Source organism: Sceloporus occidentalis, unplaced genomic scaffold, assembly GCF_023333645.1.
Source record: "Sceloporus occidentalis isolate IW3139 unplaced genomic scaffold, rSceOcc1.0.p SCAF_7, whole genome shotgun sequence".
Lineage (NCBI taxonomy): Eukaryota > Metazoa > Chordata > Lepidosauria > Squamata > Phrynosomatidae > Sceloporus > Sceloporus occidentalis.
Window position 1 is genome coordinate 26,655,887 of NW_028316987.1, and position 19,357 is coordinate 26,675,243.

Sequence of the window (19,357 nt, forward strand, 5' to 3'; positions counted from 1 at the left end):
TATATTGTAATGTTATGATATTAATGCCCTTTCTATAGAACTAGGGATATTTAAGATAAACTGTATATAATTTCAAAATATTTACTGTGTGACTTATAAATTAAGAACAAAGAAACTAAAATCATAAGTTTTTATTAAGATCAGCTGTGCAGGTCAAGGTTAGTAAAAGCTAGAGAAAGAAAAAGACATTGAAGACAAAGTACATCAAGATAAGTGAAGCCAAAACCAGAACAAAAAGAAAAGGACCCTGAAAACTATAACAAAGACTATATTTAACTCTGCAGTGACATCTATTGTTATAATAATCTGGCAATTATATTTAAAGTGCACAAATTATAGAAGAATTGTATAGCACTGTATAGAAACCAGATTAAGGAATTAGATATACAGTTAAATATTAAGCACCGTAATCATCTAATAGTAAAGGGAAGGCAGACTAGGTCTCAGGTCTGATTCAAAGAAGACCTTCATTGGAGCAGATGTCAAAACTGTCAGACCTAAATTTACTTATTACTGAGGAAACCAAGAAACAGCCTCAAGAAGTGAGACAGGACTGGAAAGATATGAAAGGAGAGATGAAACAAGATTTGAAGATGGACTAAGAGAAATTAGACAAAATTTGGAAAAGATCGAGGAAGATATAGGAAAAAATAATGAAAACATGAAAACTAGAAAATACATCAAAATGATTAAAAGAGAAAATAAGATGTCCTGTCTAAAGAACAAGAGAATGACCAAGAAGCAAGAACAATTCTTGAATGAAGCCAGAGAGAAAACTGTTTAAAAATAAGAGGAAATTCCAGAATAACTCAACAAGAATTTATATAAATATTGGACACCAATATTACTGAATTATATGGGGGAATCCCTACAACAATTTGTATGGTAGATTGCTAGAATGCATAGAATCAATTCAAAATTAGCAAAATTGAAAAAAATAACTCTTGAAAGATGTTGTGTACTGGATAAAGAAGCACATGAGAGATATGATTTTACAGCAAAACAACAAAACAAAACTAATGATAGACAGCAAAGGAAAGCATTTCTAGAGAGATATCCCAGGAAGAGTCCTGAAAAAGGAAAGAATATAACTTTCTAACAAGATGACTAAAAAATATGGAGATATCAATTCAATATGATTGAGAAGGCAAGCGTCTTCTATTGCGACCAAGGCAACAGTCTGGAGTGGAAGGCCCATGACTGCTATTTACTGTAAAAGTAAGTAAGTAAGTAAGTAAGTAAGTAAAATTTTATTTGTATACCGCCTTTCTAAGACCAAAAGAAATACATGCAGTTGGTAACAGCATGGTAATGTGTAGTTGGACCCTATGACTTTTCCTAACATAATATTGTGGCTTTATATAGAGAGGAAATAGTTGTTTGATTTTTCATTTATTTCACTTGGTTTATTTATTTGATAGTTTAATTAATTTTGTGTATATTTTCAATTTTAACAGTGTTAGCTCAAGTTCTCGAACCCAGCAACTCCCTTTATACACGTAAGTAAGAATTACACCCCCCACCCCATCATTATAGATCTCTTTCCTTAAACAGGAAATTTTATCTGTTCAAAACACTCAAGAATCACTCAAGCTGTTTGGACCTGCAGGCTGTCAGCCTATAATGTGTATGTGTAGATAGTAATTTAGTAGTTTAATTTTAAGTTGTGGATTTAAGTTCCTGGTAAAATAATTCTTCATCATTCCAGTCAGCCTCTGTGATATCAAAGGGTAAGGCTGGCACTGAGACAATACACATTGAATTAATGGCAACCATATGAACAAGGAGTACTTATGTCTTACAAGAGCCAATGAAAAGTGTGGAAATGCTATTTTTTTCCAATTACAACTTGCTAAATCCTCCAACCAGCTTGATCAATGGAGTTGTAGTCCCCCCCCCCCCCAAAAAAAATTGTTGAGTAGTTCTGCCTTTGCTCTGTCCCGTGTTCTCATTTCTCCATCTTCTCCATGCAGTGGTTCTACCATTTCCTTCCTCTTTTTGCTACAAAAATACCAAAAAGCCCCTTTTATTGTTCTTAATCTCTCTAGCAAGCCTGAGCTCATTCTGTGCTGGACTGAGTTGGAAAGCCTCTGGTAGCAGTTATATAGAGTTAGGCTACTACCTCCGCAGCCCTCTCCCCCCACAGTGACTCACAGAAATGGCTTTCTTTTTACCTCTGTTCACATCAACAGCTGAACATTCTTGCAGCTTGAGTCCAATTGAATCATTAGCCACAGCAGTATTTGTAGTTGTCCTCTGCTATTTCTGAGTCTTATAATCTGGCACTATCTCTTGTTTTGTTTTGGATTTGTCTCATCATAGACTTCTCATGGTAAAAGACATTCAGAAGTGGTTTACCTGTGCTTCCTATGCGCAGTAGTAAAAAGTGTTAGCTATGGTGCTAGTGCCATTTTCTTCAGAGATCCTACACCTCACTACTGCTACTTAGGAAAAGCCTATCTGACATGGGAGACCCACCACCAGCAGTGCTACCAGCAGCATAGCCTCTTGTCGCACAGGAGCATGCAGTCCCATCATCACAAGAAGGTACTGTCATGACTTTCTTTCAGTCCCACCACAGACATAGGGGAGAATCTTCTGCCAGAATTGCTGTGGACCAGTACCAGGGGCATTGCCATGAGAGAATGTAAACAGATGAGAGGGCCAGAGTCCTGAATGCAACTTGTGCATAGGGACAAAGAAAACAGTTATAGTGATCAATGCAAAGAAACAGAAGCAACAAAATTGAACAAAAGACCTGTTCCACAAGATCAAAGCATTTAAAAGAAAATATGTCCAACAGAAAAACACTGGTGAAGAAAAAATAAAAAGATGATGAAAGCAAGACACTGAAGAACTATATAAGATATATAAAGGAGATGAAAAGAAAGCAGTCATTAAAGTAAGAACTTTTACTGATGGGTCAACAATTTTAGAAAGTGGAATGGAAGCTGCTCTCAAAGCATACAGAAGAAATAGATCACCAGGTACAGATGGCATATAAATGGAGCTACTTAAAGCTATAGAGTCAAAATCTATTCAAGTGCTGACAAAAATCTGTCATCAAATATGGAAAACAAAAGAGGCTCCATGGACTAGAAATGATAAATATATTTGTCCATAGGAAAGCGATACCAGAAATCGTAGTAACTATCAGAACATTGCATTATTCTCACACATAAGCAAAGGGATGCTCGAGGTTCCGTAACAGACTTTTACCATATACACTGTTGAGGTTTTATAGTAGATGTAGCAGCAGAATTCACCTCCAAACTTCTGAGTGGATAAAACATAACGTCCCACAGAAGACTTGCAGATGAGAACTCAGTAATATTTTATTTAATTATGAACAGCTAGTATCATATTCATATATGCTACATATAAAGTCCTTTTAGTCTTGATTACAAAACAAATAGTCCTAGATACGTAGGGGGGATACAAATCGTTAGAAAGAGGCAGCAAGACACCGCCCCTTTCTGCCCCAGATGGAGGCCGTGGCAGGCCTGAAAAAAACCCTGCTCCTGGCAAGTTCTTTTAAGGTTGCATGGTTGTTCACAATGATGATATCTGCATGACACAGTGTTATTTGGGAGCTGCGCCACACAGATGTCATTGTTGCGCACCCTATGGACAAGTGTGCAGAATGATGGCACCCATGTGCCGATAATAGAGCTCGGCGCATGTTAGCATTCTTCCAAGTAGTCTTTGCAGCATTAGTTTAAACAGAAACAACAGTCTTAAACATCAGAGTCTTCATAAGCTAACACCAATCCTGTTAGCATGTCTTCTAGCTATACAGCCATACCTTACTGCATCACATCCCTCTTGCTGCCCTTGTGCTACACTGGGTTTGACACACCTCTTTTTATATCCGTTACAGGATGACTCATCTCTTCTGCCCAATTAACTAGAATCATCTGTATGCTTCACAGTTTGTTTTCTACTTGCCACTCCTTTCTCAGTTGTAAAATAATTACTATTACTTTACTACTACTAACATACACTATATATTATATGTTGTAAGACATGCCAGATATCTAAACTGGGTTCAGAAAATGAAAGTGCACCAAAGACTTTTAGAACAAAATCAGCCCATGCTATTCAGATTGTAGGAATGGTTGTATGTATAATGATCAGTTATGGATCACTCTAAAAGATATGTGCATGTCACAACATTTAATTTTCCTGATCCATAAGAACCGCTGTGGACAAGAGACATCTTTCAGGATGGATTATGGAGAAACAGAATGGTTTCCAGTTGTGAGGGATGTCAGAAATACTGTGTTTTATCACCTTAACAATTTAACTTACATACAGAACATATAATTTGCATACAGAAAGCAAGTTTAGATTCATATGAGTAAGGTTTCAAAATTAGAGGAAGGACATTTAAGATAGGCAGATGACACTGTATTACTAGAACAAAATAACAGAACCATGGAATGACTACAGTTGAAAGTTAAGGGGGAAAAGTGCAAAAGAAGGGGTTTTGTTGAATATCAAGAAAATACAATTAATGACATATCATTTACATTATGTATAAGTAAATTATAAAGGCATCAAAATAGTTCCAGATTTTCTCTGCTTTGGCTAAGGCCCGGTACAGATGGTTGAAAAGTGCCAGTCTGTGGGAGAGGTGAGGGCGTCCCCATGCTTACAACCTTTCCCACGCTGCCCGGGCACCATCTTTGTGCATGCCTGTTAGGCAGCGCATGTCCATTCAGGCAGCGCCTTGATCATGCCCATGCCAAAGGGACATGATCAAGGCACCCAGCATTGGCTATGGTGTCAAGGGTGTGTGTTTGCAGTGGCACCAATCTAGGGCAGAAAGGGGTAGTGTCTTGCTACCCCTTCCTGCCCGTTTGTACAGGGCCATAATCATAAATCAAACTGGGGATTGTAGTTAAGAAATTGGAAGACAGGAACTTAAAAGATCCACTATGAAGGAAGTAGATAAGATTTATTTATTTGGAGCATTTATACCCCGCTCTTCAGCCAAAAAGACTCTCAGAGTGGCTTACAAATAGTTAATTAGATAGTTCGCTGTCCTTGGGCTTACAATCTAAAGAGACATTAACACAAAAGATGAAGGGAATGGCAGTGAGGAAGGGGATCAGGTCCAGCAGATCTTCCTCTGAGGCGTGGACCATGGCACGTGGACTGGAGGGAGGGCCTTCTTATTCTGGGCTAGGCCTGATGGAGCTGGCCTGCCCCTCTCTCTCCCTCTGAGGCTGGATGATGGCAGATGGAGAGAGGGCCTTCTTATTCTGGGCTAGACCTGGTGGAGTTGGCCTGTCCCTTTCTCTCCCTCAGAGGCTGGATGATGGCAGATGGAGGGAGGGCCTTCTTCTAGAATCATCAATTTCTTTGGAAAAAGAATGGGGTCAGTTAGTGTTGTTTCTGAAAAGTAGATGGGGTCTTGAAGATAACCTGGTGGAAAAAGTTAGTTAATCAGACAAAGAAAATATAAAATCAGTTTATCTATCTATCTATCTATCTATCTATCTATCTATCTATCTATCTAATTATAAAAAGGAAATAAGGAAATAGGAAACCAGGAAATGTAAATAACCTTAAGTAACACAAGGTTTTTGACATGTAGGATATATGGAGAATACGGTGTTTCTATACAATCCAGGGGGAAAGTAAATTAAATCCTTTCTGTTTTTCTTTCATTTTATGTAATGTATTGGTAAACTTTTGAGGGATTTTATTTCATATGCCATGGCTTGGGGGGTTGCATATGCTTATTAGCAAGATTGCAGTTATTTGTAGAATTAGTAGCATGAAAAATCAGGAAGACAGGAAGTAATAAAGACAAGAACATCAGACTGGTTACATAAATTGTTTATTGTAAAGAAATGTAACAGAGTTGTTTCATTTGTACAAGTATTAATGTATCAAAATGAATAAAGATATATATCGAACTTCAAAAAAAATAGAATCATCCATTTCATAGTATTCCTCATTTCTATGTATGGTTGTGAAAGCTAGACAGTGAATAAAGCTTATGGCGGGAGGGGGGATCTTGTTTTAAAGGTAGTGCTGGAAGAGAATTCTATAAATATCATGAATCACATGAGTGTGAGAGGAACTCAAGCCTAAACTATCCCTAGGTTTCAAAATAACTAAACTGAGGCTTTTTTGAACATATCTTGAGATATGTGAGTGTTAGAAAACATGCAGGTGACCTTGGAAGATTCAAGCCATGGAATACCCCTTGCAGATAGCAGAAATGCCCCACAGTGTTAGATGCCTCTACTCTAATGCACTCTAATGAACTTGATCTCTGAAAAAACAGCAAAGCAAATATGATATAATAGACATCACTGAAACCTGGTGGAATGAATGTCACACTAGGAATGTAGAAATAGCTTATTTCAGAGCAACAGACCAAACTCCCAGCCAAAATGAGGACTTGGATTTTGCTTCCTGGAACAGATGACCAAATATTCCAAAAGAAGAGAGATTGTAGTAAAGAGAGATTTTAGCTATCCTGATATTTGTTGGAAGTCAAACTTTGCCAAAAATATAAGATCCAACAAATTCTTCAATTGCCTTGCAGACAATTTCATGGTCTAGAAGGTAGAAGATGAAACAAAGGTATGAGCACTTTTTTTGATCTGATCCTAATCATGATGACCTGGTTAATGCAGGACATGGTGGAATCCTTCGGTGACCATGTTCTCCTGGAATTTGTTATACAGTAGAAAGCAGAACCAAGCATATTCAGACATGCATTCTAGACTTTAAGAATGCTGATTTAAGTAAGCTTAGGGAAATACTGGATGTGATTTGATGGGAAGGAATAATAAAAAGAAAGGGGGTTAATGATGGATGAGTGTTTTTTAAAAGTGAGGAATGGAAGAAAAATTTGGAGCAGTTCCTTTCTGGAGAAAAACTGGAGGTTCTTAAAAAACCAGGACGGATGTCTAAAAATCTTTCAAGTGAGATAAGATTTAAAAGGGGCATGTCCAAGAAATGGCAAAAGAGAGAAATCACCAAACAGTCATTGAGAAAAATAGTCAGCATATGCAGTAAGAGAGTCAGAAAAGCTAAAGCACAGAACAAGCCCTGTTAGAAAGTTTGAAAACAATAAATAGTTTTGCTGTTGTTCTTGTTATTGTTTTATGTCCATAGCAAATGGAAGAACAAAGAAATGATAGGGCCACTACATGGAGAAGACAGAAAAATGCTAATAGGAAACAGAGAAAAGGCAGAACTATTCAACACCTTCTTTCCCTCGCTCTTCTCCCAAAAAGAGAACTGTGGTCAACCTGGGGAAAATGGAGCAAATGATGCAGTAGGGGAAAGGCAGCGGAAAGGGGTAGTACAAGAATACCTGACTACTTTAAACATTCAAATCCTAACGGCCAGATGAACTTCTTCCAAGGGTATTAAAAGAACTGGCAGGAGTAATCTCAGAACCACTGGCAATAATCTTTGAGAATTCCTGGTGAACAGGAGAGATTTCAGCAGACTGGAGGAGGGCAAATGTCCCCATCTTCAAAAAGGGAAAAAAGAGGACCAAAATAATTATCACCCATTCATCCTTCCATCATTCTAGAGCAGAAAATGAAACAGACTGTCTGTAAGCACTTAGAAAGGCTTAGCATGATCAATAAAAGTCAAAATAGGTTTCTCAAAAACAAGTCATGCCAAATTTATCTCTTTTATTTTTAGACATACAAGTTTGGTAGATGCCCTCAATCTTTTCCAGCATGATTTTTTGCAGTGAGTCATGCCTTCTCATGATGCGGTCAAAGTATGACAGCCTCGATTTAATCATGCAGGCCTCAGGGGTATTTCTGGCTGATTCGTTCAAGGACCCATTTGTTTGTCTTTCTGGCTGTCCACAATATCCTCAGTACTCTTCTCCAACACCGCATCTCAAATGAGTTGATTTTCTTTTTATCTACTTTTTCCACAGTATTGTGAATACTAGGGCTTGGACAATTCTAACTTTGGTGCTCAGTTGTATAGCTTTACTCTTTAGGATATCCTCTATCTCTTTCATAGAATCAAAGAGTTGGAAGAGACGACAAGGGCCATCCATTCCAACCCCCGCCATGCAGGAACTCTCAATCATAGAATCATAGAGTTGGAAGAGACTGCAAGGGCCATCCAGTCCAACCCTCTGCCATGCAGGAAATCTCAATCAAAGCATCCCCCATCCAGCCTCTGTTTAAAGACCTCTAAGGAAGGAGACTGCACTACACTCTGAGGCAGTGTGTTCCACTGTCGAACAGCCCTTACTGTCAGGAAGTTCTTCTTAATATTGAGGTGGAATCTCTTTTCCTGTAGCTTGCATCCATTTTTCCGGGTCCTAGTCTCTGGAGCAGCAGAAAACAAGCTTGTTCCCTCCTCAATATGACATTCCTTCAAATATTTAAACAGGGCTATCATATCACCTCTTAACTTTCTCTTCTCCAGGCTAAACATCCCCAGGTCCCTAAGTCGTTCCTCATAGGGCATTGTTTCCAGAACTTTAACCATTTTAGTCACTCTCCTTTGGATGCGCTCCAGTTTCTCAATGTCCTTTTTGAATTGTGGTGCCCATAACTGGACAGAGCAGCGGCTGATCTGGGGATGAGCCAACTGCGTTGATGTAATGTCAGCCTGGCTGGTCAGTGCAGACGACTCTATCCCACTGTACAAGATTTGGCTTGGAGCATGTGATTGTTATTATGGCTAATCTGTGTCCAGTTCCTGAACATAATACTTTAGACTAGCCTCTGACATATTGGCCCAGGACGGTCAAAATTCTGTAAACCAAGCCTTATGAGGAAAAGTCTAGGGAACTTGCTGTGTTTATCTTGGAGAAAAAAGAATTTAGAGGTGACATTATAACTATCTTTAAACATCTAAAACAACGCCATGTAGAAGATGGAAGAAGACTGATTAGTGCTTGTATTCAAACCCCAAGGGGAGGAGAGATTAAGAACTGTCTGACAGTAAGATCTGTTCAATAGTTGAATAACCTACCTCAGAAAGTAGGGGACTGGAGGATTTTAAGCAAAACCTCTCAAGAATGCTTTAAGCCATTGATTCCTGTATAGCAGACCTTTGGACTAGATGGTCCTCCAGTTCTTTGATTCTGTGAAAACATCCATGATGAATAACAATCCACATGGCTTTTGCAAAGGTTTACAAATCCAGAGTTAATTGAAAGATACAGTATAGCCATGTTAGTCTGTAGAATCAGTATGTGAAGAGATCTTGTAGCACTTTTGAGACTAACTGAAAGAATGAAATTAGCAGCATGAGTTTTCGTAGTCTTCAGTCTGTGCATCTGAGGAAGTAATGCATCTGAGAAAGTTGACATACGTCTATGAAAGCTCATGATGCCAATTTCTGTCCTTCAGTTTGTCTCAAAGGTGCTACAAGATCTCTCCACATACTAAACTTATGGTTATGCATAAGGACCAAAGCGTGCTCACCTAAAATGCATGAATTAATTTTTGAAATTCATTACTACGAGATGTGGTGGTTACTGCCTTCTTAATACATCTTTTAAAGGCCTTTAAAAGATATGGAAGATTGATATAAAATATTCATGTTGGTTACATGGCAGCCTTTCCCAACCAAATACACTCCAGGTGTTTTAGACTTCATTTGCCATCACCATAGGTCATGCTGCTGGGATTGATGGGAATTATAGTCCAACACATCTGGAAAGTGTGAAATCTGAAAATGCTCTTAAATATTAAGATTCTGGATTTAGAGACAATGTGTCATTGGGTATTAGCTGCATTTGTGCCAGTTGTAAGGGAGAGCCCTTTTCTTTTTGTTCTATTTGTGAATTTCCCAGAACTATAAGGCTAGATGCTATGGAAGATAGCAGCAGCCTCTTTATCTTTTTGAGTAGGCTTTCTTATCAGATGTAAATGAATCAGTTACTGCAGAGTTAATGTAATTTGACACTGTTTTAACTGCCATAGCTTGATGCTATGGAATTCTGTGATTTGTAGTTTTGTGAGAAATTTAAACTTCTCTGGTGCCTCAATAGACTACAAATCCCAGGATACCATAGAATGGAGCCATGACAATTAAAGCGGTGTCAAACTTAATTAATTCTACAGTGTGATGGCACCTTAGTGTTGCTAAATTATATGCTGCTGCATGTAGTGTGATGCTACAAACCTGTGTACACATCACTCTTCCTTGTTTGGAAGTTTAACTTGTCCTGTTTTATGCTCAAAGTTAAATACTTTTAGTAGTAATAATAATAATAATAATAATAATAATAATAATTTGTTTTATTTATATACCGCTATTCCAAAGATCATAGCGGTGAACAGCAAGTAAGCTAATTAGCAAGTAAGCTAATTTGCCCCCAACAGTCTGGGTGCTCATTTTAGTGACCTTGGAAGGATGCAAGCCTGAGTCGAGCTTGGGCCCTTTTGCTGGTCTTGAACTCGCAACCTTGTGGTTTTGAGTGAATGGCTGCAGTACAGGCATTTACCCACTGCGCCACCAGTGGGTAAATTTTTATTTTATTTTATTTAAATTTATTTTTATTCTCATTTTTATACAGCTGATCATAGACCAAAATAAACATTTGATTGACTAGAGAAGAAGCAGGTGTAATTGAGATCAGGGAAACAACTTTTGTGGGCCTTATCAATATCACAAAGCACACAAGATGATGCACGACCAGTGATAAAAACAATCTGGTTGCAAAAGCCACCCCACACCAATCATGAAAGTGAGCATTTTATTTCCTTTTGGCCTGCATAGTTTATAATTCACCAGTGGCATGATAATATTTTTGCTACTTGCCTCCAATGGTAAAACTCAGACGGTAAAGTTATGATGTAGAATCAAAGAATCAGAGTTGGAGGAGACCACAAGGGCCATCTAGTCCAACCCGCTGCCATGCAGGAATACACAGTCAAAGCACTCCCAACAGATGTCCATTCAGTCTGTTTAAAAACCTCCAGAAAAGGAGATGCCACACTCTCCTAGGCAGCATGGTCCACTCTTGAACACCTCTTACCACCAGGAAATTATGTCTAATGTTGAAGCATAATATGTTTTCCTGTAGTCTGAATACTATACATCCATGTCCTAGCGTCTGGAGCAGCAGAAAATGAGCTTGCTTCATCCTTAACATGATATCCTTTCAAATATTTAAACAGAACTATCACGTCCCCCTTTAACCTTCTTTTCTGCAGGAAGATTATCACACCATCTTTTATTCCCATGCTAGGCATGTTCCTGTGTGTTTACATCCCATAACTAGTGTGGGAATAAAAACTGGTGTGATAATCTCCCAGACTAAACATATGGTACTCAGCACTGTAAACCTCTCCTCACAGGGCATGGTTTTCATACCTTTCACCATTTTGATTGCCTTCCTCTGGACATGCTCCAGCTTCTCAATATACTTCTTTAATTGTAGTGCCCAACATTGGACACAGTATTCCATGTGAGGTCTGGCCAAAGCAGAACAGATTACGTCCCTCAATCTGAACATTATACTTCTATTGATTAGTTTACACATTGTAAACTGCTTAGGGAGTGCTTAAGTGCACTTATATAGAAATGCACTTGCTATTGCTATATTGCTATTGCTATACAGCCTAGAATCACATTGGCTTTTTAAACTGCACTCTTCTCTCGTTACTAGGACTCTGAGATCCCTTTCTGCAGTCAAGCCACATGTCCCATATCTGTGCATTTCATTTTTACTGCCCAAGTGTAATATCCTACATTTCTCCCTGTTGAAATTTATTTTGTAAAACTTAGTGGACTGTAGGCTGAGTCATTAGTTATGATTTAACCTGATATAACTGTTCATAATTTTTTACTGGGTTGAGTATGAAAAACATTGGAAGCAATCAAGATTCACATGTTATTTTCAGCTTTCCCAAATTTATTCATGACACATATAGTGAAAAATACTAACCATTTTTACTGCAAATACTGTCTGATCTTTTGATTCACCTTGGGATATGACTACACAGAGGGAAATTCATATGTGTGTATTCTTGTGCACTTTTTAAATAAATAATGAAAAACTTGGAGTTTGCTTCAGTGGCCTCAGCATCTGTGTTACAAATTATTTATAGATGGTTTTTGTCCCACTTTCACACACCTTTCTTCCAAACAGAGGCTGTGCTGGTGCTGAGAATGTTGAAGACCTAGACAACCAAAATGTAGATGTAATTATACGCAGCAGAGTTCGAAGTGCCAAGCCACAATATGTGAAATCTTCCTAGTATGTATACTTCACTTTCCTTCTTTATCTAGTACAGTCAGCCCTCCATACCCACAGATTCCTTATCCACAGATTCAGCCATCCCTTGTTTGAATATACCCCCGAAGCAAACCTTGATTGTGTAATGTTATACAAGGAGCACCATTTCTATGCCATTGTATTTAATGAGACTTGAGGCTCCACTGATTTTGGTATCAATGTTTTGTGTGTGTGTGGGGGGGGGGGGGCGGTGTTCCCTGTAATTACTACTTCAGCTTCAGTCAAAGAAAACTTAGGGTTCTTGATTTCATGCTGTCTTGTGATCAGGAAATTCCCAAAGCCTTGAAAAAGCTATAGGAAAAATTATTTGTGTGTTCAGGTGTGCACTTTTTATCTTGTTTGAGGTAAGGAAATGCTTGGGGAAATTAAAAACTGAAAAATATGCAGTATTTTCTGAAGTGTCCAAATTGTTTCTGACTTATGGTGACCCTAAGATGAACCTATTATAGCAATTTCTTGGTAAGATTTGTTCAGAGGGGGTTTGTCTTTGGCTTCCCCCGAGATTGAGAGAGTGTGACTTACTCATTGGTTTTCCATGGCTGAATGGGAATTTGAACCCTGGTCATAGTCCAGTGGTCAAACTACTACACCACATTGGCTCTCTGAAATCAATATTACGAACATAAAATTAATTATAGGTAACTTTGCTCTTGAAATTATATTTAGTATATATTAACTAAAAAGTACAATTAATTCACAATAATTACAAATTTACTAATTTAATTTGCTTTTAAATATTATTTACATTTTGATTACAAATGGAACTTGCTGTCTGATGTCAAGTCAGCTTCAACTCATGATGACCTTATGAATATGAGGCTTCCAAGTGCTACTCATCTCTTGCAAATTCAGGGTCCTGGTTTTCTGTAATGATTCAGTGCATTTTAATGCAGTCTTCATCTTTTCCTAAAGTATTTATTATTCTCAGCAACATCTTGAGCATGGGAGATTTGCTTGCAGGGGAGATTGATGTGATGTGATAGTTATTACCTGGTTATTACAATCCCTGTTGTCCCATTTCTTTGGGATTGGAATTTATGTTGAGGTTTTCCAGCCTGTGGACTATTCCCCCCTCCTGTATATTTGGTGGAATTTTCTTTTGTTAGATTTTGGATAAAATATGTCTGTCTAGCTTGAAAGAGTGCTATTGACATGCCCTCTGTTCTGGGTGATTTATTTCTTCAAAGTGTTTTGAGAGTAGTTTCTTCTTTACATTTTAAAATTCTGGGTTCTTCATTAAAAGGTTCTTTTTTAAAAGGTTCTTCTTTGAAAGAATTTGACATTGTTTCTTCTCTATTATATAGTTCTTCACTTTATTCCTTCCATATATTATTCTCAATGTATAATATGTTCCTCCTTTTTATCATTCAGTATCCCTATTCTTGGTTTACATGACCCTTTCATTTTTGGGGGAACCTGTGGAAGAGGTTTCTTCTTCCATTTTTATTAGTATTTCTTCCTTTTGATGGCATTGATTATATTCTCTCTGTCCTTTTGTACATGTCAGTAAATAGCTGCATTAAGGATTCGGATCCTCTTTCTATCTCCTTTTTCTTCCTTTTTAAATTTTTAAAAAAATGATTAAATTTTTAAAATCATTATAAAAAATCATAAATCACCACAACATGCGATACCACAGAGATTTCCATCATAATATACATACATAAAATAAATAAATACATACACATTATTATTACGTACCTACTCATTTTTAACTATATGGCCTTGTAGTTTAACAATCTATTTGGCGATAATGGCCTTCAGCTATTTCCCTCTTTCTGTTCCATCAACTTACTACCTTTCCTTTCCCCCTTCTTTATTACTTTGCCTTCAAAAGACACTTTTCTTTTCCCCATCTCCTTTTCTTCTGTTCTATTCTCTCTTTTCTGTCTCCTTTTTCTTCCTTTTTAAAACTTCCTTTTTTACAAGATGTTATTAATTATTGGAAGTTTGTCCAGTTATCCATAGAGGCTTCCCTTCCCTTTTAGCAACAGATATAGTCTTTCTCATTCTTTCCTAGAATCATAGAATCATGGAGTTGGAAGAGACCACAAGGGCCAGCCATTCCAAGCCCCTGCCAGCATGAACTCTCAATCAAAGCATACCCAACAGATGGCCATCCAGCCTCTGTTTAAAGACCTCCAAGGAGGGAGACTCCACTACACTCCGAGGGAGTGTGTTCCACTGTCTAACAGTCCTCACTGTCAGGAATTTCCTCCTAATGCAAGGGAGTGACCAGGCAGGTCCAGTTCCATCAGGGCTAGCCTGAAGGAAGAGGCTCCTCCCTCCATTACTGTCATTTTCTGGCCTGAGAGGGAGTGAACAGGCAGGCCCAGCTCCACCAGGGCTAGCCTGAAGGAAGAGACTCCTCCCTCCATAACTTTCATCTTCCGGCCTGAGAGGGAGTGACCAGGCAGGCCCAGCTCCATCAGGGCTAGCCTGAAGAAGAGCTCTCTCTCCAGTCCAGCTGCCTTGGTCCAGGCCTCAGAGGGAGGGAAGAACCACTGGACCTCATCCCCTTTCCCACCATTCCCTTCTCCTTTTGTGTCATGTTTTTTAGATTGTAAGCCTGGGGGCAGGGAACCATCTAATTAAAAATAATAATTGTAAGCCGCTCTAATAGCCATTATGGCTGAAGGGTGGGGTATAAACACCATAAATAAATAAATAAATAATGTTGAGGTTGAATCTCATTTCCTTTAACTTGCATCCATTGTTCCGGGTCTAATTCTCTGGAGCAGCAGAAAACAAGCTTGTTCCATCCTCAATATGACTTCCCTTCAAACATTTAAACCTCTTAATCATCTCTTCTTAAGGCTAAACATACTCAGTTCACTAAGTCTCTTCTCATAAGGCATGGTTTCTAGACCCTTCACCATTTTGGTCACCCTCCTTTGGACACACTCCAGTTTCTCAACATCTTTTTGGAATTGTGGTGCCCAGAACTGGACACAGTATTGTAGGTGAGGCTTGACCAAGGCACAATAGTGTAACACTATTACTCCTAATTTGGTGTCACCGCAAATTGGATAAGTATGCCCCCAATACTGTCATCCAAGTCATTGATAAAGATGTTGAATAGCACTGGGCCCAGGACAGAACCCTGTGGCATCCCACTGGTCACTTCTCTCCAGGATGAAGAAGAACCATTGATGAGCACCCTTTGGGTTCAGCCGGTCGACCAATTACAAATCCATTTAACAGTTGCATTGTCTAATTCACATTGAGACTAGAAGGGCAGGAGATATCATGGTTTCCCTATTTTCAGCTGGTTCAAAGATTTAAAAAGGATAAGAAGGATCCAGGTTTTGAAACACAGCAGTCTGACCTAGAAAAAAATTTACGAAAAGAAAAAGACAAAATAATAGCTAAACTGTACAAAAAGATTCTAGAATTAGATATGCAAGAAGAAGTGGTGAATAACTGCATGATTAAATGGTCCCAGGACATAAGGGAAAACATAGATCTTGAAGAATGGGAATTAAACTGGGGAAAAAGAATTAAATATACATTATCTGCAGAGGTGAGAGAGAACTATTATAAGGTGCAGTTTCGATGGTACCTGACTCCAGACAAACTTAACAAAATTTACCCAAACTATGATGACAAATGTTGGAAATGTTGTAAAGATAAAGGTTCAATGTTTCATATGTGGTTGTCATGTGATAAGGTACAGAATTATTGGAGACAGATATGCAGTACAATAAATGGGATCTTACATATAAAATTAAAAATGTCACCCAAAATATTTATTTTGGGTATGTTGGAAGAAAAGGTGAAAAGATCTTATGGAAAGATGACATTTTGTATGATTTCGGTGGTTAAGAATTATTCTAGCCAAAAATGGAAAGATAGAAATATACCAGATATAGAAGAATGGAGAGAAAAAATCAAAGAGTACGTGATAAATGATAAGCTAATGATACTTTTGAGAGGAATCTCAAAATAAAAATTGGAGAAAGATTGGGAAAAGTTGAAGAAGTATCTGAACTAGGCTGGAAAATGTTAGTGTGAGAGAGGAAGATTATTTCTTTACATGTTAAAAGATGTCAGCTAAAAATTAGCAGAATTATTAAGATCAATATAATGGATTTACAATTGTATTAAAATCTGGAAGAGGTATAATTTGTTTAATCAGCAAATTAGACTATAAACAAAACAGGAAGGAAGTACTTAGGTTTTTTTAAAGGTTTGTATCTGTTTGTGTTTATTATAATTGTTGTTTTTGATGTTGTATGTTTGTTTGTCCTTACTGTCAGTTGATTAATAATAAAGAGCATTAAAAATGTTCACAGACTCTCTGTTTAATTATCTTTCCTGGTATTGATGTCAGACTCACGGGGCAATAAGTGTTGGGAAGCCCTCCCCTTTTTAAGATGGAGACAATGTTTGCCCTCCTCCAGTGTGGTGGGACTTCTCCTGTTCTCCAGGACTTCTCAAAGATTATTGCCAATGGCTCTGAGATTACATTTGCCAATTCTTTTAATACCCTTGTAGTTCATCTGGTCCTGGAGATTTAAATTCATTTAGATTAACCAGGAATTCCTGTACTACTTCTTTACTTATTGTGTGCTGCATTTCCCCTATTCTGTCCTCTGCTCCATTGTCCTCAGGTTGAGTACCCTTTTCCTTTTCTGAAAAATACTGAGGCAAAGAAGGTGTTGAGTAATTCTGCCTTTTCTCTGTCCCCTGTTAGCATTTCACTATCTTCTCCACATAGTGGCCCTACCATTTCCTTCTTCTTCTTTTTGCTGCGAACATACCCCCAAAAGCCCTTTTATGTTGTATATGGCTTATCAGTGCACTTAAGCACTCCCTAAGTGGTTTACAATGCATAAGCTAATTGCCCCAACAACCTGGGTACTCATTTTAGAGACCTATGGAAGGATGCAAGGCTGAGTGGACCCCGGAGCCCTGCCTGGAATCAAACTGACAATCTTGTGGCTGTGAGTGGCTGCACTACAGGTATTTAACCATTGTATCACCAGGGACACCAGGGCTCCACAGGGTTGTTAAGATAAAAAGGCAGTCTTTTGCATGCCAAACAGAGATCTTCCCTCACCCATTTTAATTGGTTGCTGAGACACTCATGAGAAACATCAACTAGTGTAAAGGCAGAAAAGGAATAGGAGGTATAATGATCCTTGTATACTTTAATTATTCTGTTATTTCTTTCTTGAAATCCCTCTTCAACTCTCTTAGTTCTTGTAAAATAACTAAATTTACATATGTCTACTTTATTGAAACATCTGTAAAACCTTTCGGTGAGAGTGTTCTCATTTGCATTTGAATTAGTGTTTTAGCTCATGTTCAAGTTGTCATTTTAGAAACTTTTAAAAGGTTTATTATTTTTCTTTTCGATATTTCCTCTTTTTCCTTTTAAAATATTTTTTAAATTTAAGGGGGAAAAGAAGAAAGGACAGGTTGCTTACCTGTAACAGTATTTCTTCGAGTGGTCATCTGCGAATACATACAAATGGGTTTTACTGCGCCTGCGCAGTGGTGCTCGGAACCTACTGGAATCACTGGGCAAAGTTTACTTTGCAACATATAGAAACTTTTTGGCGGTAACTCTGCCCACCCGTTATAAGGCCCCTGCTTTCCCGCTCTTTCCCCAGTTCCGCAATTTTTCCGCCAAGCTGGCGAAGGAAGAGCCAATAAGAGCAGGACACTGAGGGGATGGACGGGTGGGATTTGTATGTATTCGCAGATGACCACTCGAAGAAATACTGTTACAGGTAAGCAACCTGTCCTTCTTCTTCGTGGTCTCTGCGAATCATACAAATGGGTATAGACTGACAAGCTAAGGTCTGCGGCGGAGGGAGTGTCCTGAGACCAAAAATATGGTAAACCAAAGGTATATTTATTACAATAAACACCTTGAACCATAAAAAGAGTCAGTCTTTGTTCATGCACAGATCACATAGCAACAACCTTGCTAAACCTGAGAAGGGAACAGAGGTCATGCAAGACCGATCCCATAGGACGTGTGCAAATCAACATTCAACAGTATAAACAGTGTAAACTGTATAACACAAATACATCAGTAGTGCACTCAATGCAACCCTGAAACCAACACAGCCCTCCCGAATGCTGCGTCTCGGATGGCTCTGGTCTCCAACCTATAGTGTTTTATAAAAGTTAGAGGTTGGGACCAAACAGCAGCCTTGCAAACATCCTCCAAGGGGATCCCTGACAGGAATGCCGAGGATGCCGCCATTGATCTTGTGGAATGGGACCGAACCCTGCTCGGGAGAGGCTTGCCTAACAGTTCATAGCAGAGGTGGATGGTACCGGCCACCCACTTAGACAACCTCTGCGGAGATACAGGCAATCCCTTCCTCGGTTCCGAGTAGCATTGAAAAAGTCTCTCGGACCGACTGGATGCGGCAGTTCTGTCCAGGTAGAATGCCAGCGCTCTCCTGACATCAAGGGAGTGCAGGCGTCGCTCCTCATCCGACGTCGGATCGGATGCTAGAGTGGGCAACACAATGTCCTGGCACATGTGGAAAGCAGACACCACCTTCGGCAGGAAGGTGATATCCGTACGGAGGACTACCTTGTCCTTGTGGAACCTCAGGAATGGCTGGTCCCTCCGTAAGGCACAGAGTTCGCCCGCACGGCGGGCAGAAGTGATGGCCACAAGGAAGGCGGTTTTCCAAGTCACTAGTCTCAAGTCCGCTGTGGCCATGGGTTCAAAGGGCTTGGATTGGAGCGCCGAAAGTACGGACTCCAGGTTCCAAGCCGGTGTTGGTACCGACACTGGTGGATGTAGGTTGGCACAACCCCTTAAGAAACCCTTTACTAAAGGATCTTTGAAAAAAGGAAACCCTCCCCCCGAACTGATATTTTGCACAGATGGCGGACAGATAACATTTGATGGACGTGAGGGAGAGTCCCCCATCCAAAAGTGCCATCAAGAACTCCAGCACCACTGGAGTGGAAACGTGTGCAGGAGATAAGCCCTTATGGTCAAGGAAGAGGCAAAATCTCCTCCACTTCAGGGCGTAAGACCGCTGGGTAGAAGGTTTCCTCGCAGCCAAGATCACCCTCCTCACCGACTCCGGCAAGGCAGTCAGGGCTGAATCCTCCAGG

General features: G+C 39.1%; 1 protein-coding gene across 1 annotated transcript in view; it reads left to right on the forward strand.

Moving 5' to 3' along the window:
• The window catches only part of SPMIP7 (sperm microtubule inner protein 7), a 97,206-nt gene that overhangs the window by 40,808 nt on the left and 37,041 nt on the right, over positions 1–19,357 (forward strand). The window contains exons 6-7 of the mRNA XM_089532286.1: positions 1,458–1,499; positions 12,116–12,223. Coding sequence (XP_089388412.1) covers positions 1,458–1,499; positions 12,116–12,223 — 150 coding nt within the window. The remainder of the gene's footprint in view (positions 1–1,457; positions 1,500–12,115; positions 12,224–19,357) is intronic.